Source organism: Cyrtonyx montezumae, unplaced genomic scaffold (assembly GCF_038088225.1).
Source record: "Cyrtonyx montezumae isolate F1298 unplaced genomic scaffold, pur_monq_1.0 scaffold_3, whole genome shotgun sequence".
Lineage (NCBI taxonomy): Eukaryota > Metazoa > Chordata > Aves > Galliformes > Odontophoridae > Cyrtonyx > Cyrtonyx montezumae.
Genome location: NW_027072034.1, coordinates 151,585,666 through 151,607,782, shown reverse-complemented (window position 1 = coordinate 151,607,782; position 22,117 = coordinate 151,585,666). Strand labels below are relative to the sequence as shown.

Genomic DNA, 22,117 nt, shown 5'->3' with positions numbered 1-22,117 from the left:
TTTACTATTGGTTTTCTTTTAATTTATTGCATAAACTTAAAGGAGTTCTGTAAAATTCAGAAGCAAATGATGTCCTTGATTGTGGTTTTGTACAGAAATTTATGATGGTAAATAAGATTATGCAATTTATTTTCAAATTTACCTTCTAATCAATAGTCCTGATGATGTATGAGCTGTTACAGATCGTATTAGCTTCAGCATTCATCGGTTCCTGAGGGTATTGTCAGAAGGCTTGGAAATACATTTTATCTAAATACATTTTCTGAAGATGATACTGCACTGTCATCCTCACTCTCTCAAAAGAAAAGAAAACAAAAGACCAATCTTGTACACATGCTGTAGACATTTGAATTTTTTTTAACAGCAGGATTACTCTGTTTAAAATTCACAAGCAAATGTTAAAAAATAAATGAAAGCAAAGACATCTGTGATATTCTGCATGTGCAGGTATTCCAGTTGGTACAGTTGTGTTCTTTAGTGTGCACTTGGCAATCTGAAAATATCAATGGTATAAGAAAAGCTAATGGTGTTTTAAGAGAAATAATTACCATGTTTCTACCTATGATGGATATGTTATTGTTATAAAGCCAGGGAAACACAAGAAAAATGAGGTGGCATGAGCTTGGTTAAAACAGATATGTAATTACAGTATCAGTTATTTAATTATCAGGTATTTTGTTACCTACTGTACTTAATCCTCTCAAAAATTTTGGTTGTGACAAAATGTATTTACATCTGAGTAACCTAATATCTCCTTATAAAAAATGACAACCACCTTTATAAAAAAAACTAGCGTTCTTTTTATGGAATCCATTAAAAGTAATTAACCTGTTAACATTGTCCTGAGTTGTCTTGCTCTGACATTTAGGATACATTTTCCTAGTGACTAAGAAATATTATCATTTTTGTCTTATGATTTTGGAAGATCTGTCTGCCTCTCCTGTACATTTAGATAGCACACGATTTTTTTCTTTGAAAAATCCAGATACAGTCTTATGTTTAGTATCTAATATGTGAAGTGTATCATCTATATCTAAAAGATACAATACTGCTTCTTCAATTACTTGTAAATTAAAAATGACCCTATTAACTGAAAGGTCACTTGCAGAATAATTTGTACATATAAATGCAACAAACACATCCAAAACACAGCACACAAACCCTAAACTGGTTTATATTCCTTCTTATAGGTACGTTTACGTGTGTGGTTTCCTTTCATTTGTGCTTTTTTGTTTTTCAGCGTTGCCAGGAGAAGAAGTGATGCAGAGCTGATTTTCTTTCTCAGTACAGCTACCATTTTAAAAGCACTATTTTACTATTTTAGAGCTAGCTGTTAAATCAGTTAAAGGCCTTCTATATGCTATTCCTTTTTTTTTTTTCTCACCAATAAGTCTAGCTGGAAGAGGGAATCTTGAAAATGTCAAATAGATTACAAAATTTGTTATTAATGTTTCCTGATGTTCATTAATAGAAAAGAGAAGGCAGTTTGATTCTGAGAAGTTGGATTATGTTTTAATTCAATGCTGTATGTTCTCATATTCAGTTTTCCTTGTTCTGTTTAAGCATTGCTTATTGTCTGCTTTTTTAACAGACTTTATCATGCAGAGAAGATTTCAAACACCAATCTAGTATTCATTATTAGCGACAGCCAACTGCTGTGCCGCTCCTGTGATCCAAAGCCACTGATGCAAGCAGAGAAGCCGGGTATCCTTTAAAATCAAGTTATTTAGTGATGTGGATTGACTTTTCTGTATATGACGTACTGCAATATAATTGTAAAATGATGGTCTGTTTGTGTATATATTAGTAGCATGGTTGCCATTGGATTACTTGAAACAGCAGGTATTTGTGGGTGACAACACGAATCATCTGAAGCAGCAGGCTTTGAGGTAGAGGGCAAAGCTGTTGTTACAGAGGACCTAAGCAGAAATAGGCTCAGAGGAGCATAATGAAAAGGGTGCAATGTCTTGGATCCAAGACAAAATAATGGCATGCAAGAAGACAATTAGAGGCTGAGTGATGAGAAACAGCTCTGCAGAAAATGCCTTGAGGATCATGATGGAGAAGAAATTGAACATCAGCTGGCCCAGCAATATGCCTAGTAATAAAGGAGGCAGGCCACATAATAATCCTTCCCATCTCATAAACACTTTTGAGACTGCACCTGGAGTGCTTTCTACAGTGTTGGACTCCTCAGTACTGTACTGTGACATAGTGCAGCAAGCCTGGTGAAGGACCACCAAGGTGACTGGCAACTGGAGTGTGGGACATATGAAGGGAGCCCGAGACACTGAGCTTGCTCAGCCTTAAGAAAAGGCAAAGGAATATCTGTGTAGAGAAGTAACAAAAAAGGGTAACACCAAGATAAGATGACTTGGTCATTAAAAGCTGAATGCTGCACTGATGCCTGCAACACTCAGGCAAAGTGACTGAGGCATTTAATCTATACTTTGTGCTGATAAGAACTACTTACTCCTTGTGGAATCTGCTTTAATCATCAAAGGATGGAGTTTTCCAGCTGCTGCTGTTGTGGAAATTCTTCATATCTGGCTGGAGATACAGGATGTACCTGCCAAGTACGTCCTTGCAGAACATGCATTAAAACAAAAATCTGGTGAAAAGTTGTTCTAACATGAAACTTTGCCCCTTTCTTTCACTCCACTAGGTACAGGTAGATAACTGATGGAAATATATATGAAATACAGGTCAGGAGAACTTTGGCAGAGACTAATAATAATTTATATTATTATGAAAGAATATGAAATATATATATATATATAATTTCATAATTATTTCACAATATCAATAATAATAATATTTCAATAATTTCATGTCAAGAAGTTGGTTGAGACACCCTACTTCTATACCTGAAATAAAAACAAATGATATTAGAGATGACTGTATTTCTTTAGCACAAGCACTGCATTCATCCCTACATTCATAAAATAGGAATTCTGTCTATGCTTGGTCTGAAAGAGGAAGTTACACTGGGGTGGAAGCAATACTCATATTGTCACAGGACTATGTAAACACAGACTAATACTCTAATTGGCTTCAGTCCATGACAGTTTGATTAACTATTGCCGCTGCCTGAATTTATGGATAAGACATGCTATTAGAAAACAGAATACATTTGATGAGAAATAGGCACATTATGTTCATTACCCTGTGGGGATCCAGCCTTTCAGAGGGCAGTAAATGACCTCAAATTGCAGCTGGGTGGGCTTATATTGACTAAATGTACTATTTTATTATTTGTTTCAACTATGCAGTACTAGACTATTCTTTCTTTTCTATAACTAGGATACATTGTGAAATACAGATGTAGCATAACATCACACAAATAGGCAGAATGACCTTTAGGTGTTATTCAGATGGTTATTATTAGGCTCTGATTCCTTCTGGCTGGTACAGCTTTCCTTGTACACACGGTCTTTTAAGAGTTCTTCTATGTTTTGACTTCCTTTTCACCTGGGCCCCCACAGAGGAGAGGAGAGGGGAGTATGATAAAATCTGAATGAAGACAGAAATATATTGCAGAGCAGTAGAACTAAATTCCCTGTCTTCTTGCCTTCTCTTCCTTTGATCATCTCCTCTTACTGCAGTGAATCTTCTGCAGTACTCCACAGCAGTGCATGAATAGGATTGCTTCAAGTTTACATTAAAACTACTAAAATAAGTAAAAAATTTTAGTGCTTCATATTTAAAAGAAAAACAAACTCTAGCTTACTGTGTGTACTACCACAAGAGAAATGAAATATATATATATATATATATATTAAAACTCTGCAAAAACAAAAAATGTAGCACACTGGATACTAATAGCAGGTTCAACAGAAGACTGTTTTGAGAGTTCATTGTATTAGTGGCTTTCTAGTGTGCTGCAATGATTTCTGTTTTTTTTTAGTCCATGGTTAATGTGAAATATTTATGCTTAAATATCAGCAAATACGCGTTTCAAAGAGAGTCATAAACCAATGAATTACCTCACTTCATTTACTACTAAAGTCTACATGGTATTTTCTATAACATCTGGAGTAATACAGGTATAGTAAAATAAGTAGTTCTTATAGGCCCTGACACTGCTGCCACAGCCGTCACTGCGATCTCCAATTGGTATATAACATTACGTTTCCAGATGGGCTTCTTCACTTTTACTGTGCTTATTCATTTCAGCCCAAATAACTCAGTAGTAACATACACAATTACCACAGAAGGCTTCCTACTTTGTCAAATAATTTCTGTAATATTTATGCAGTAGTAATAGAAGCATCCTTTATTTTTATATATTGATCTGAAAATACTGAGTGTTAAAAGTACAAAGACATTTTCTGTTTTAAAGCAGTATCCATAAAGAAGATATTTGACATCTATTTTGCTGAGATTCTGGTTTGCTTTCGTTTGATTTGGTTTTCTTTCACTTAACTAGGGAACTGTGACTGCTGATCTTAATTGCAGTGCTATCTGAATAAAATAAAAACAAAATATTAATCCTGGTAATGTACAAAGCACAAAATCCAGATATGCTCCTTAACTAGAGACACAGATGAAGGGCCAAATCCTTGTGAAATGGTCAAACAGCCCAGATACAGAAAAGGTCCCGATGTCTGTTTTGATGAAGCCAAACAGGTAAAATTGAACTTGCAACACTCGATTCTATCTTTAAAAACAGCTGTAGAGTTGTTCTAGGTGAGCAGGGGTAACTGTATTTAAGTGTTCCTTGATGCCTTATAATCTATCACTAAACATGTTCACTCTAGACCATAGTCACTCTATTTCAAGTATCCCATGATTTACATAAAATTAACAGCTGCTTTCTTATCTACCTTTCCTATAACTATAGTACATTCACACATGATTACGACAAAAGTAACCACAGCAAGGATAAAACTGATGTGCAGAGTACAGTGCTATGCAATTCCAAATCTGTGGATTGGGCAAACAGATGATATTCCTGTATTTTTATAATAGTATTTCCGAATATGATTTGATTTGTTGTAACATGGTTAAAAACATCTGGTTTGGGATGATATTGCTCTTAGATGTTCTGCAAGAATCTATTGACCTTAGGTCAGATTCTTAACAGACACAAAACTGCATTTATTTTCTGAAATTAGCAGTGCTGTGATGCTTTAGTTATCCTTGTAGTGTATATATAAATGCAGTTTCAAGGAAAAAATGATAACTGTGGCACATATATTATTTACTTTGAATATAAACTCTCCTTCAAAATACTTCATGTTTAGTTAGAATGTTCAGAATAAATTACAAGACAAAGAGTACTGAACAGAAGAATAGTTGCCATTAAATTAAAATAAATTTTAAAATGCATTGGAATAATTCATCCCATTTTTGCAAAAGGAAAGATTCTCTGACACTTCTGGTGAAGTTAGTTGATTATTTAACTATTGTGTACCTGGTTTTGATCCAATGATCCAAGTAGGCACAACGGTTGAGTTGTCTATTAAAAAACAAGTAAAAAAACAATAAAATCCAGACAGTATTCTACACTTTCAATAAATTTTTCTGGTAATAAGATTTTATTTAAATAAAGAAGTCTTCTTAAAGACTAACAAAGCTGAAAAAACATATTTTAAATATTTTTCCATTGTAAATATTCAATATCCTTCCTACTGTCATGTGTGAAAGTACAACTCTTGCTCACTAGCTTGATGTGCTAATCAGTGTGTAAGTCATGTGTTTTGTAAAAGTGGATTGTTTTGGTTAAGTTCATTTGCAAAATCTCTTGCTCTTGGGTGGATGCTTTCACATTAACTCTGCTAACTGCCAGCAAACTGCATGATATCTCATCTTGTATGTCTTTTTTTCTGTGTTTTCTTTCTTTTCCTCTACTTGCTACTTTGCCCGTTATTAATAGGATCAGCCTATATGCACAACGAGTCGTGCCTCTGCCATGACGTCTGCTCCTATCTTCATTTTTCTGCAAGTTTTCATGTGGTGTGGATGGTCAGTTACTTTCTCTAATTTTTTGTTTTGTTCTTGGCTTAAAAAAAATAGCAGACTTTTTTCTGGTAATATGCATACAAAAGAAAACTGAATGAAGCATGTCCCAAAAGCTGCAGTCTGGAGCAAATTATTATTGCAATATTAAAGGAAATTAAATATGAAAAAAACTGCTTGGAGCCTTATAAATCAGAGTTAGAGAACACAGAGACCTCTCTCATTGCAAATACAAAGATGTGAAAACCTGTTGGGCTCATATAGTTGTCTCTTTGAGACTACACGTGGACCAACTGAATCAGTGTCATTCTCTTCAAAATATTTTTCGCCTGTCCCTGTTAAAGTAAAAGAAAGTTTTCTGCACAGAAGCAAACAGAAGTGACTATGATACCTGTGAAAATAAAACTGTACTTGAGGATACCAAAGATAAATGCTCTGTGTACGGATGTTTTCACCTCATTCAAGTTAAAAAAAAATGTTACTGATAGAACGTAACAGTACACATGCATTTCATTACATTGCTTCTACTGAAAGACATGAATACTGAATTTTGACCAATTTCAGACATTCCAGTTCATAATCAAGGCTCTGAAATTTTTGACTGTGTTGTGTTTAATGATGTGAGAATTTCCAATACTGTGCTGGTAACCGATATGCAAAGAGAACTGCTGATTAATGAGAATAAGATTAATTTTGAACTTGTACGCTACCAAGGTGCCCGATCAATATTATTACTCAGAAAACCACTAGAGGGAGATACTAACATGTATCAAAGTAAAGAGTAAAGCGTAAAGTAGAAGTGGAACCTTAGTGATCAGTTTTCAGAATTAATGATAGAATATTAAAAATTGTAACAATATAAAACATTCTTGTAATGATGTATATGCTCTTTATACTTGGGGGAAGATTCAGTTAATATCACTTGAACATCAGTGAAAAAAACTTAAAGATCTCTAGCAGCTATAATTGAGTAATTTTGAAGTTACGTTTTATATGTTTAAACAATCTAATTTCTAGCCAGCTTTCACAGAGATGGCTGAAGGTTGGAAGGAAGGGTGAAAGTCCCTTCCCCCACAGCAGTGGTATTTCACATTCACATCTAGATTAACATCTCATATTCTTACTTGTGCAATTTGCTCTGTAAGTAACCTTATTTTAATTAAAAAGCTACAGCCTAATGAACATTAGACAAAGACTCACCTTGAGCTGAGTTCTTTATGCCTATAATGATCTTTCTGCTCAAAAAGGCAGACCAGAAAAACTTGTAGTTGGAAACTCATGAAGAAACATCATTTTATTTGATAGACTTCCGGCAGCAGAAAGTTATAAAAGTAATATTGTTCATCCATTCTGTTTTTAAGAAACTTGTGATTTTGGTAACAGTTTCCTTCAGGACATTAATTTTAGTCACTGAAACCAGCACACATAAAATAACTGATCAGGTTCAGCTTTCTTTTTTTTTTTTTTTTTTCCCACCAAGTCTTTATCATTACTTGAATAGCTTGCTCCTACTGGTTTTGTTTGCCATGCCGGCATAAAGAGAGTAGAGAAGAGATTGTTAGGCCCTTCTGAAAACGCCTTACTTCCATTAGCTCCCAAGGTATCATTGGGAGCTTTGAGGCTGATTAGCACCCCATAAAACTCTGTCTTGATGGTATTGTTGATCTATATGTGGGCAGCTGTATAGCTTGGACAGTATCATGTGATATCCAGACAAAGGAAGGTAACAACGTTTATGAAAGCCTATGCACTGAAACTTGGAATGACTCTTGAGTACAAGCTGAGGTGTTTCCCATACAAGAGAAGGACTAATAATAAATACTAGCTTACAAAAGATATAACATTCAGTAATCATTTGGTATCAAAGGTCAGATTAGATCTTTGGCTGGCATCTAAATTTTTTCCCATTTATAGTCAATATAACATATTGGGTTCTGATTAACATTTCAAGACAGTTTTAGTACTCAAAATGAGTATTGTGTACTTCTAATGAAAAAGAATGTATGTAGACTTAGGTGCGTATATATATGTATTTCCACATGCGTTCTTAAACTTTTGGACTGGCACTGCATTCCAGGAAATGTTGATTTATATAGCAGTGAATATATGGTTTTGTTACTCAGCAATGAATGTAAGGTTTTATAAAAGCATTCAGTTCCATTTTGCATGTGCTCAATAATTTTCATGGAGTGTGATGTAAAATAACCCTCTCAGGAGTTTTATGATAACGCATAACATGAAAGACATGACATTTGTATTTGACACTTCACCTCAAGCACAGAAGGAAATTTCACATGTGATTTATTAATGCACGAAATTTCTGATACACTGTTGATGAAAAGAAACTGGCTGAAGAGAATTATTTCCAATGTAAGAAATATTCTGCTGCTTTTTTAGGGTTCTTAGGTGTACATGGTAGTGACCAATGTAATCAGTTGAAAAAAATTGGTGAAATCCTCAGAAAATGGCTGAGTGTCTCATTGTACTGACAGAATTAAAGAGTGATAAAGAGTGATGCTCTTGTAAGAAAACTTAGATATATTATTTACAGGAAGCAATCGATAAGTTCTCAACTTCTGTAGGTTTTACTGAATCTGATTTTATTCTCATCCAAATTAATGATAGGATTCCATTTATTTCCATTCTGCTCTAGATTTTTTCAATTTATGTAAATTATAATTGGACTTTCTGTGCCTTTTTTTTCCCCCTGATAATTTTCACAAAGTTAAAGCAAACGGTGTGCAGTCCAGGAAGGAAAACAGTTTTAAATAGATTGTATTTTCCCTGCTATTATTACTTTCCTCTTGGGTTAGGACATGGAAAGAATAACTGATGCCAGAGAGAATACTTAAAAATTATCCTCGTCATAACTGCTTATTTTACCACTGTAATTCGGTCTGCAAAGCTCAGAAATTCAAGATGCAGTGCAGATGTAAAACATGATCAAGCCAAACTAAATAAACCAGAAAGTTCAGTGCATCTTCAAATCTTAATGTCCTGTTCCAAATTTGGTGAACTTCTGGAGTGGAGTTCGCTTGTTTGTTGACCAGAAAGCTTAGGACTTTTGGACTTGCAGATTCCACTGAAATAGAAAAGTTTAAGTCAGTGTTACGGAGCTAAATTATAATGCTAACTGATGTCAGAGACTTGTCTGGAAATTACTACAATTGGTATAATATAATATTGATATAATGTAAACTCTTCACAGAATGATTTTTTTTTTTTCCTGAAGAATTTTAATGCTGATTTTTGCTTTTTTTTTTTTTTTTAATATCCAAGTTGTTTCAGCACTGTCAGTGAATATTATCATTCCTGACAATTTACTGAATTTAACTTGTCTACTTAATCTGAGTTCCAGTATATTCATTCCAAACTGATCTGCATCCTCTTTGATTTAAATAATGTATTTTGTGTTGTGGGAATCATGTGAAAGTGTTCAACCCTTAAAAACTGACACAAATAACTCATTAAAGTCCTTTGTTATATCTCCTGTAATCCCCAACTTTCCTGTTTACACCTCAGTTATCAAACAGTTTCGTTAACCTTTGTGCTTTTAATTTATCCAAAACTTTTTACCTTCATATTTAGCACATGTTGCAGGAAGATCAGGAAAAAAAAAAAAAAAGTGTATCACCTCTCCCAATTGCCTGTCTATATCTAATTTGTGCTTACTTGTTTTTGTCCATTTGGGTAAATTTCGTTCCTTAAATGTTGATCTTCTATGACAGCCTGCCTAATCTCCCTACTGATTTATACAATATTGTTGCTTCTTTTCTTGTTGTTTTGGGGTTTGTTTTGCTTTTATTCTTTTTGTTGATGTTTTAGTTGTTTGTTTTAGTCATAACATTCACTTAACCTGGAATCCAGTGCAAAATTTCTAAAAAGCAATTGTATCCATGTTAAAAGTCTTGATTTTTGGCCCACTGCTCCTACGATTTTTCCTGCTTTTTTCTTTCTTTCTTTTTTTCTTCTTTTTTTTTTTCTGAAACTAGATTTGTTGGTTTCTTTTTTTATGACTTTGTTAAACTGTGATTTGTAATTTTCACAGTGTTCCTTTTTTTGAATCTTTTGTGTTGGATTTGTTTAGCCTGGTAATGCTAAGTTCATCTGCACTGTGGTCTACACAGCTACTAGATCTACACTGCTGTTGTAGAGGGCACCACACTATGAAGGATTTGGAAATTATCCCAAATTCCCATGCAACTGAAAATTCAAAGACTCTCCCAAGAAGCCATCATTTATCACATCTAAAAATGTGTTTGATTTTTTTTTCTTCATAGTGCATTGATCCAGTCTCTATACTGCCTTTCTAATCTCACATACAATTCGAAGATTTTTATCACACTCATCATGTGGTCAGCAAGGCAATACCAGTATTAAGTTTTTATTATTAGACTCTAAAATGTACTACCCATAGAGATTCGATCACACCCTCCTTAATATTTTTGTCCCATCACATTTTCTATTACTCCTAACAAAACACCACCCTGCTGAAACTCTCACACTGCTGATCAAGTTGGTAGCCAAATAATGCTCTGTCATAATGGTTATTCTCCTTCCATCACAAGTCTAACTATTATTATTTTGGAGTGGTTGACTGATGACTTGTCTTCACGATTCCACCTTAATTTTAGCTTCTTGCAGTACTGTAGTAACACATAAAAGTTTTGTTTGAGGATGTGCTAGTAAATAGCAAGTGTTTTAATGAGCCTTTCCTATTTCTTCTGACTGTACTTTTTATTTCCTTATCAGCTTTTCTCAGGCACATTGAATAGTAGTTATAGCTGTCTCAAAAGCATGTCAGTCTTAACCAGCAGTTGTTCAATACTGATTAGACTTCCTCATCTTTCTGCTTAAAATGTTCCTCTGCAACCTTTCCAATTTCTGTGCCAGTAGCTGGGCTGTGTTACAAATAAGGTGCAGTCTGTCCTTCCTGGACATGTTCCTCCTGTTGAAGATGCTTCCCCAGTTCCTGAGAGGAACTGTCTCCCTCCCTGCTTACACTGTTATCTTGTCTTTAAGTCTCTGGATCCTTTGAGTTGAATATAAAGTGGAAGTGTCTTTTTAAGCTATCATTGTAAAATGCCATGAAAACAAGCAGAAGAATCAACATTTTCAGCCTTTATAGCTACCTGTCAATATGGAACTTTGTGAACAAAGTAGTGCAAGGACTGGTTGAAGCATTTCCCTGTGGTTTTAGATAGCTAAAAATAGATTTCTTCTATTTACTCTTGAGAAGCATGAAGGTTTACATCTTCTTACATGTTAAAGACTCCAGAACAGATATAAAATGTATTTTGAGCAGACTAGCAAATGAATTCTTGATGTGAAAGATACTGTGCATGACAGGGCAACGTAAGACCAAGTAACAGAAGTTCGAAGATTGCTCTGTGGCATAATGGATAGTTAGGTCCACTGGTGCACTTCAAAGCAGTAAAACTCAGAGAGATCCCTAAAACTGGGGTCTGTCTTGTTTACAGACTGCATAGAAATTACAAAACAATTAACTGGAACTTTGTTTCAGAATTGAATACAACAGAGACAGAGAAAGGATTTTCCTTCTTTTTAATCATATATTCACTTTCTGAGCATATTATTTTTAATATGTGATCATGTTGAAGTAATGGGCATGACTCATCTGATATTTGTTTTCTTATCTTGAAAAGTTATGGGTTTTTTTTTTCAATGTTTGTAAAGCAATGCTCCAATTCTCCAAATTGATGTAATGTTATGGAACATAGATATGTATTTCTAGGGTTCCCATGTATATTTCATAGCATTTCTTATTTGATAGTGTAAGCATTCCATCTAGTGATTGCAGTAAGCCTTGTAACTGATGAATTTTCCTGTGTCTCTGGTTAATGAAGTAATGTCATCCTTTGTATCAAAAATCAGACAAGATTTTTAGAATTATTTTGTTGTTTGTTTGGGTTGTTTTAGACATAATAATGTACTTAAGACCAAAAATTATGTCTCAAAATGCTGAAGTCTAAAGTTTAGATTACTTTTCAGGAATTTTAGATGTGATTAATGTTATTCATTTATTTTTTTCCTTGTCAACAGGAAGATTCGGCTGATTGCGGTGGTGCCTCTGGTCTGAGTCCATCACTGTGGGCTATGGTAGGAAGTCAGCTGGTCCTTCTTTGGCTCTTATCTGGCAGCAGACTCTACCAGTTATGACCATGCTAAAAAAAAAAACAAACAAAAAAAACCTGCATAACTTAATCAAGATCCGGCCAGAACAATAGCCTCAGTTTCATTTTTAAAAGGATCAGCTATTCAGACAGCAGCAGAACAGCAATGCTCATGTCTGATTATCATGCATTGTGAGATTCATAAAGGCACTCAAAGTGGCTGCATATTGGAGTGTCAGTCCTTACACATATGTGAATGCTGCATCATCTATGCCACCAGAACAGAATTCTGTACACGCTTCATTGGGGAATCTAAGATTTTTTTCATTCGTTGTTGTAATGACTCCATGTAAAAGGGCTCCCCTGACCATAGCTTATGTATATGATTTTCATTTATTTTAAGCTTTGGATTTCTTGAAGATTTATATTCTTTTACATGAACATTTATTTATGAAAGAAAAAAGAAAAAAAAAAAAAGAGAGTATGCTCCCCAGTATACACTGCTAGTGCCACGGTGGCTGCTTTGAACATCAGTTCTGTTCAAACTGTTTGAGTGAAATGAAAATGTTGGCTAGTCTTCATCAGAAGCTCAGCGAGATTGAAATGCTGTATGAGTGGTTTGTCCTTCCAAAGATAATCAGAACAGGTATCTGGCAATATTTTGATAAGCTCATTACTTGTTAGTTTACAGAAAAGAATGGAGAAAGGAGGAAACTACTATTTTTAAAAATTATAAAGATGCTTGAGAGTGTAACTTAAAAATGATTTTCTCAATCTTGGTGTCATCTTTTATCAGAAATATAATTCTATTTACTATTCATCTACTTTTCACAATGCAGATATACATATAAAGCTAGACAAGTCCTTCAGAGATTAAAAAAAAATACTTGTGAATAAAAAAAAAAGTATATGTGATATTTGAATGTTGGTTTCCAAGGGTATTTTGCATGATGATGATAATGATGCGTTACTGTTTTTCAGTTAGTTTTCTTTGATGGTAGAGTGTAGTCCATTGCAAAGGTAACTGAGTGGTTCTTTTATTGTGTGATAAACTGAGCATTGCAATGTGTTGCAATCAAATCATATTAAATTATACTACAAAATAGAGCTCTGAATATACTGTGCAATGAAAAGCTGAGAAAATAGGGAAAATTCAGCTATTGTAACAAAAAGGTTGAGTTGGATTTTTTTACATAATAGTGATCTTACATTAAAACCTGTGTACAGATATTTTAAGTATATAAAAAATCAGATTTTACATATTTATTTTTGAAAGTATATGCTCACTAAGGTTCATATCAGGTTCCCCCTTTGTTTGCGTTGAAAATCATCCAGAATATTAAAAATTATACTGTTGCTATTTATTTTTGAAAATAGCAAAATTAACAGCAAAATTACCTGTTTTCTGAGATTGGGAAACAAATGGGGAGCCTTGAATCTGTAGGTATGCACATTGATACTTGATTGTGAATAATAATTTTAGAAGTTGTTTTTATACAACCTCATTGGTGATACAGATTGGTGCAGTAAATTACAATATTACAGTGTACCATAGTGTTGATGCAAAATATGATTTGTGCTTTTTTCTAGTTTTCAGAGCTAAACAGTATTGCAAGACAGCTAAACCAATGAATGTGCAACTCTGCTGATATTGTATAATTCTGCTAACTGCAATATGCAAATATTAACCTGGCACAATATACTAGCTCTTCAAAAAATTAAGAAAATGCAAAGCATTGGTATGTGTATGCTGGCAATTGATTGATATAATTTTGATCATGTCAAAAGCTTAAAGAAACAATTGGGCATGCATTAATACCCTATGAAACGTGAAGAAGCTACTGAAAGCCATGGCATGGCTTAAAAGATCAGATGTCTACTCTAGTTGTACCCACAGCTGGTTTGTTGTTTTCCTCATGAATCTTGGCTCCAGCAATGTATTTTCTCATTTTTGGAAGTACAATGAGTGAAAACCATAAAAACTGACCTTCTGTTCTGTAATAAATTTTAGCTTTTAAAAAATATCTCTTGTACAGTCATGGGGTCAAAATTACAGTCAACTCTGTTGGATGACTTCAGGTCTTCCTCAGGGAAGGTGAGCTAATTTTAATGCTGTGAGTAAAGGTAATCTTGCAGCTCTTCTTCTAGTTATATTATTGCACTTCTTATTAAACAAACAAACAAACAAACGAAAAAGACAAAACACAGTAATAATTGTTTGAATCTTTCTAATCCTTAAACTCTATTCTGCATTTTTTCCTTAACGTGGTCAGATAAAATCTGTGAAGGAACAAGGTTTGTAGGATTAAGCCAATACTTAACACGCTCGTTTGCTTTTACTTTAAGATTAGTTAAAATATACATTACTTTGCATCTTCCTCTTTTAGTTTCTTGTAAGGTTACCAGTATAATAAGTACTATATACATTTTTCACTTAGCTACCCAAAAGAAACCCTTCATGGAAAAGTTACATTATTGAGAAGTTAAAATAATTGGGTAACACATGTGAGCTATATTCTGAGTTAGTTAATAAACATTTGATTAGAGTCTGTAGGAAGGAAGAAAGATATCACAAACCTACAATGCCACAGAAACCAATTGGGGCTTTTGCTCTCATTCCTTTTTCCTTAGAGGGCTCGCATATAAAAAAGAGGGAGAAGTCCATGCAGTGCAGACACATTAACCTTGGGCAATCCAGAGAGGGAAATACTCTTTGTTCCTCCACACTTCCCCTCTATAGGACTTGAAGAATCATTTCTTTATATGTACCTAGCCTTTCAGACATTAAACCTGCCTGATAGAAAACTCAGGATTTTGATTATATGGAAGTGATGTATCTATAAAATACAAAACACCAGAAAACTAGAAAGCAAATGCAGTGTGAACATTAGCTATCTCAAAATGTGAAGAACAGTCAGTTAGAAATATCTTCCATGAATACATACTTATTTTTATGGAGAAGAATATCCTTACTCTCACATACTGTGCAGTAGTAAACTTAATTTTGTAAGAAAAGAAACTTGATCCTAGGCTTGAAATTGAGACATTTTCAAATTACAGTATGCTTTAAAAAGTTTTTTTTTTTAAGTCAGATAATAAACTATGATGGTACTTGCTCAGATCCTTTAAATAGCACTAAGGGACAGAGATAATATGCTGTAACTGTTTCCGTTTACAGAAGTCATGTGGCCTACTGTATGTCTGATAAATAATCACCATTAAAGTTCTCACAGTGTGGTACTGTACAAATGTGATTTGACAACTTAACATGAAAGGCTTCTTTTCTTTCTTTTTTTTCCCTTTTGTTTGTTTAAACAACCAGCATTACTGCCAAAACACTAACCGTGGTCCATATTTGTAACAGGTTTTTAACATGACATAGCAGGTTTGATTGACAAGATTTTTACGTCTTGTATCATTAAGATTTTAGTATATTTTTCATGTTTCTAATGCTTGAGGCTTTACTGCTTAACTTGACAAAAAAAAGAAAAAAAGAAAAAAAGAAAAACAAAAAAAAAACCAACAGTTGCTGCCATTTGTAATTTTTCCTATAATATTCCTTTTACTAACTTAAAAACTGGCCTTACTGGGTTCATATAGGCAGTATCCCTTTTAAGTGACCTTTGCAACCCAAGTGTTACTTGATACAGTTGAGAGTTTTTTGGTATCAAAGAAGAGACATTACAAACTTTTTTTTTCCCATCAGCACGTAAGCTCAGAAAGTGTGCTTAGTACCTCTTAATTTCAAAATACAACATAGGTCTCACTGGTCCTTAAAATTCAGATGCTAGCACACTGGTTATTAAGAGGTATATTAATGCCTACAAGGCACTGCAATGCTCTCTGATGTTTTTAGAATGTCGACTGAAGGTGATATTTTAATAACTCCTTAGGTGAAATTTTACCCTAGCTTCATCAGACATCTAAGCCTTTAAAAAAGGCGAGATATTTTTTTTCTTCCATACCACAATGTTAATATTGTTAATACTCATTGTACACTACTGTAAAAAGATTAAAATAAAGTGTCTGAAAACAATTCAAGAGTTTTGAAAAGTTAGCCTCACCTTCTTCCTAGCTACTTCCATCTGTATGGTTTATGGTTTAAAAGAAAAATACCATCTTGAAGAAATAATTTCACTGAGGCTAAAAGAGTACTGTCTTGTTCAGTTGCCATGAAAATGTGATTGTGATCTGACAAAGCTGTCTTCTCGTGTTGTATGGAATGTCTGGATCATGCTTTCTGGGATATTTTTATTGAAATGCTTAGTGTGCGTTTCTGCAAAAAAAAAAAAAAGGCTTGATTGCTCTTGCAAGGCAAAGCAAGTCTTTCTCCCTTTTATTGTGTTCTCTTGACACTTTTGTGGAACTTGACAAGCCTGGAAAAAATAAATTTTTGTAAAAATTTGTACAATAATGTTATAAAAAGTTTATAATCCTAGAACTGTTGTGTTAATTCTTGTGCAAAAACAGTATATTCAGAATAAAAATTTATCATTTAAAATCAACAGCTACTTTGATTTTTCACTCTGTATAATAAAAACTTGTAATAGAGCGTACATACTTAACTAAATAATAGGACTGAGTTTGCGACATAATTACACAGAAGACTGAAAGAGATTTTCCAAAGCATAGACTGTGACTTAACCCAGTTCATACTGGGGATCAAAGGAGGATGTGCAGTAAACCCTCATTTCTGCATTAGTTATGGCTTTGAAAATTTCAGGTTTATTTATTTATTTATTTTAATGAAAAAGTAACCAATGAAAACTGAGAATCTGTAAAGCAATCAGTACAATAACAGTCTATAAAGCATCTGAAGTTACTCTGTTGTTCTGAAACAATTGCTTTTGGAAGGACTGTCATTTACTAACTTGAAAACATTGATGAAGTCCAAGAGTTCATTCCCATTCAGAAGCAGACTAAATTCAGATGGCGGCTGCTCAACTTGTTGCCCCACCTCTGACCATGTTCGCTGCTTGATTTATGAATCAGCTTCTGTACTGCTGCAGTTCTCAGCTAAACATCAAGTGGATCTATGCACCTTCATAAACAGGCTCGAGATGATTAGGAGTTGCTTCATTGTTTTTCAGACAGTGTGCTGAGACTGGCAATCTCCATCAGAAGGGCAGGGCAGATGGTAACTGCTTTAGAAGTCTGATTTTAATCCTTTGCTGTGTATGTGTCAAAGCCCAAAGAGAATGGCAGTCATAAATTACAGCTGAATTTACTGAATCCCCAAGGAGTCAGATAAGAGAGCAAGAAATCAAATGCAGATTCTAATGCTGTGAAGTATCAGATCACCCATGTGGAAATGCTACAAGGCAGCACATGACACTGCAGATCAACATCCAGAGATTACTGGCCTCAACTAGATTAAACATTGCCATGTAACAACATGATTACCCCCACATGCTGAATTAATTGTAACATGTTCTCTGTATGTTGAGCTCCATTGAGAAGCAAAAATAAAGAAATCCCTAAATTCCTTCCCAGTACATTTTAAATTTTAATTCTTTATTAAAGTACTCTATTCATTCAACACCAGGAACTGATTCTTTCAGAAAACAGAGTCTTTGTTTGTTTGTTTGTTTCTCCCATATCTGGAATTCACAAGGAGATAAATTTGGGAATGAGTGCATTGCAATGAAATATTTTCTACTAGTCCCCAGTGCAAATTAATCTGAAATACACTTTGCCTGTCATATTGTATTATTTTGAGAGTTGACTTCACATTGTTCAATATAGAATGGTTGCTGCTAACCATCTACAAAAATCAAGAAGTTATGTAACTGCTGTGTTATAAAAATCCCTCACTGTCTCATCTATTAGCCCAGTGCTCTTTGTCATGCTCTACTGAGCAAGATGCACACCTTAAATGGTCTAGCATTTTCTCTGCCTGTTGCAAAAGACATAGAAAACAACATCTCCCTTTCCAGAATCTGTTTAAACTTGTATTCCCAAAGTATGTGTGGGGGAGGAAGGAAAGAAAATGTCATTTTTTACCTAGATTCTAACTGTATTCCTTTTAAATACTGCTTTTCTGATTTAGAATATCACTTATCCAGAAGCTAACCATTCCTTCTGAAACTGTTCATCCTTTTAATTAGGCTTCCCTTTTAATGAAGCAACTCATTTTCTTTGCGTGTTTGAACCTCTTTTGTATTCTACAAGCGTTTTCTTGACTCATGTTCTGCAGAGTTGATATTCAAATTGCTTAGTGTGTTAATGCCCTCGGGGAGTGGTAAGCATTTGTGATTTGTATCCGAGTGAGAAATTTTCACATTAAGGAAAAACTGAATCTGCTACTTTTTCTATTACTTCCATGCTATTTTTTATGGGCTCTCAGTGCTGCTCATTTCTTACAGCTATTTTACGAAAGGCAACACAAAGTATAGGACTTCAATAGTATTCACTCTTCCTCTCTTCTTAAGAACATCTTCTCTATTTTCAGTCACTTACTTAGATGTTTCATAAACAGAATAAATGCATGGTATTGGGAGTGGAAACAATATCAGAATTTCCATTTTAACTTTTGTTACTTTAACCCAGACTCTTCTTGTGATCTCAGTCTCTCCTCTGTGGCTTGAAAATCTAACAATAAATTTTTGATGCATTATAATGCAAACTTATGTGCATACACACACATATGCTATAGTCTGTGAAAACTACTGTAATTGCAACTAGGATTAATAATGTTAAGTTTTGGTAAACATAATTAACATGAATTATTTTACTTAACTATTCTGAGTCAAAGTAGTTAATAATCACATAGCAAAGAGTTAGTTTGACAGATAAGCTTTTATATCTTCAGGAACCAGTTAGTTCTAGGAGAAAATTGCAGGCAGCTGAGGTTCAGCTGTACCTGGAAAGGTACCAATACGTAATTTCAAATGACATCCAAATTAGGAGCATTGGCCTACCCTGGTTACCTGTAATCTGCACAAATTACAAGTAGTGGCATAATGGCAGCATTTGCATCTGATAGTTTTCTGGAACTCTAGCATAGGAAATAGCATGTATGGAAATTTGAGAACCTTAGATGGTACTGGGCACTTGCAGCCTGGAAGGACAACTGTATCTTGGGCTTCATTAAAAAAGGGGTGGCCAGCAGGGAGAGGGAGGTGATTGTCCTCCTATACTCAGTTTTTGTGAGGCCCCATCTGGAGTACTGCATCCAGGCCCAGCACAAGAAAGATGCAGAGCTCTTGGAACAGGTCCAGAGTAGGGCCACTATGATGATCAGAGGGCTGGAGCACCTCTCCTGTGAGGAAAGGTTGAGGGAACTGAGCTTGTTTAGCTTGGAGAAGAGAAGGCTCTGGGGAGACCTCACTGGGGCCTTCCAGTACTTGAAGGGAGCATAAAAACAGGAGGGACAATGACTGTTTACATGGGTTGATAGTGATAAGACAAGGGGGAATGGTTTAAAAATAAAACAGGGGATATATATATTTAGATATTAGGAGGGAGATTTTCACTCAGGGAGTGGTGACGCACTGGAGCAGGTTGTCCTGATAGGTTGTGGATGCCCCATCCCTGGAGGCATTCAAGGCTATGACTTTGTGATTCTATGAACACTGAGTGTTTCTCTGGGTGCCTGTGTTCATAGGCTGATCACTAAAGGTCTACTCAGTGAGGTCAGTGGAGCAGGGATAGATCCATTCAGGTGACCATCTAGTAGATGCAGTTGCATGTGCAACCTTTCTGTTGAAACTGAGGCATGAGGATGCTAGATCTGAGAAAGACCAAGTGATACATGAATTTCAAACTTGATTTTTCTGTTTTGATGGATCCACTATATTCCTAGGACCAAGATCTGGACTGAAAAAAATCCACCTAAAGAAAGACAGATGTGAAATTTCGGCTACCAGAGAATGATGCAGACTTATGTCTGCTCTAACAGCCATTCCTCTGAAAACACAGCAGAAGAGATGCCAAACTTCTGAGTTCTGAGAAACTTCAAACTCCTAGTCCTGAGAAATACTTGTTCTGAGAAAAAACGTGGTTGGAGAACACTGAATTCCTTCCAAAGTAGAAAAGAGGTAGCGTTGATGGTAAAAGGAGTCTTACTCATCTTCTGTATCATATGTTTCCATTTACAGTACTTGTCCTAAAAGTGTAAAATGTGTTTCTAAGCCATCTTTTGTCTGAAGTTTTCGTTGAGTAAGAGAACCTGAGCACTAACAGTAAAATCAAGAAAAAAAACAAAACAAAAACACAGTAAAATCTAGAACCTGAGCACTTAGAGGTAGCACTGAAATCTAGCTCAGTGTCCTTGAAAGTTCATACCTTTGACCTTTTGAAGATTTACAGTAAATATAATCTACCTTCAAACTTTTTTTCCAATTATTGTTATTATAGTTAAGAAATTGTTATCACTTCACTATCTCATAAAAGAAATAGAAAGATAGGTATATGCCGAACTTTAAGACCTAGAAACATTTGTAAAGCTTAGGTATCTATGTAGATGGCAGATGTATGCTGGATTTTCATCACAAAAATTCCATCCACTTGTGCTTATATCCAAAATTTTATAATCCTACAGTTGGGACAGTAACATGGGAGAACAGAGGTGATGTTAGTCATTTTGAGGATTACCTGACCACTACTTTGGCTGCCAGTTCATGGTTCAGTTAAACAAGTTTACTTTTCTTTTCTTGAACTTGACTCTGTGCAACCAGGGACATGAAAGTGGAGGTATGAGAAGTGAAAATACGAATATGCTTTCTAGCTACAGCAGTCTGCTGAGATGATATATCTGTCACTATAGCTGTGCCTTCTGCTCACCATGAGCTGGATCTGCTTGACTGAGCTGATTTCCTGTCTGTGACAGAACTGCCTGGTTCTTTGGGAATGCTGAGGAAGATCAGTGCTAGTAGAATCAAAGTGCTTGTCTATCTCTCTGTCTCCCTCCATTAACAGCAAGAAATTGAATGAGCTTGATCATACCTCAGATTTTGGATGCCTAAAAATTCACTGAGAAAACACTGGAAGGTAACTAGGAGAGAATGTCTTTCAATTGTTTCCACATCTCCTAGGGAATGTACATCTTAAACTAAGGTACTGAGCTGTTAACATTTTTGGAGAGAAGTACAAGTACGTATGTAGACATAAATATTTCTATAAATTTTAGGTACTATCTATAGGGTTCTAAAAACGTGCCTTTGTGTTTTGTTCTCACAAGGTCAAGCCACCCTGCTGTGCTTTTCTGTGGCAGATGACAGGAGTAAAACCATGCTTAAAAGCAGCCTGCCTGCAAGGCCTCCTTTGTAGAGCGTGAAGGAGAACTTACAGTGTGGTATTTTTTTCCTAGTCTTCTGTTGAGTGAAATGACTTAAATAGAAACTAGTCTTGTTCTGGATGAAAATCTATCCAGAGGACTGCACAAATAGGCACCTTTATTGTTTCCAGAAGAGATTGTCTCACATTAATAAATATTCTGTTACTAGAAGGCTCTTTTTTCTCCCTCCTTTTGCTTTCTTTTTTTTTTTTTCCATTTCAGTTTTATTGTTTTTGTTTTTGTTTTTGTTTTTTAATAGCTGAAATAACTGCTTTTAATTGCAGAAGAATGTGGAATGCTATTCTTTATAGTTCAGCTGTATTCACCTCTTTTAACACAGATTATAAATCCTTTTCCAAGTAATGAGGGAAAAAAAGATGCACAGTAGAATTGCTTGTTGATAGGGAACACAGTATTTTCATTGCCACATAATTAAGTATTTTTCTCTGCTGTTTTTCTTTCATCATTTATGTATGTTTATAATAAATCATATAAAAAATATAGCCAAGTAAAGACATCATTAATAAGAACAGAATATGGAATGAGTGCAGTTCTAGGCACAGTCTTTCCCCAATAGATACAGGATCTGTTATTAAAACTAACCAGGAATTTGATGTCTATAATTTTGCAGTATATCCTTAGCTTTAATTTTTGATAAAATGAAATTCACAGTTGCTGAAAAAATTAGCTAATTCATATTTTGAGGATATCAGAAACCAAAGCTGTTTGATCAGTAGTAGATCAG

General features: G+C 34.7%; 1 protein-coding gene across 4 annotated transcripts in view; it reads left to right on the top strand.

Annotated features, from left to right (window-relative positions):
* CACNA2D1 (calcium voltage-gated channel auxiliary subunit alpha2delta 1) overlaps window positions 1-13,285 on the top strand; it is a 347,835-nt gene extending 334,550 nt beyond the window's left edge. For all 4 annotated transcript variants that reach the window (XM_065743706.1, XM_065743705.1, XM_065743704.1 and 1 more), the window contains 3 exons: window positions 1,592-1,704; window positions 4,547-4,629; window positions 12,025-13,285. In XM_065743706.1, coding sequence (XP_065599778.1) covers window positions 1,592-1,704; window positions 4,547-4,629; window positions 12,025-12,141 — 313 coding nt within the window. In that variant the 3' untranslated portion in view covers window positions 12,142-13,285. The remainder of the gene's footprint in view (window positions 1-1,591; window positions 1,705-4,546; window positions 4,630-12,024) is intronic.
* The last annotated feature ends 8,832 nt before the right edge of the window (window positions 13,286-22,117 follow it).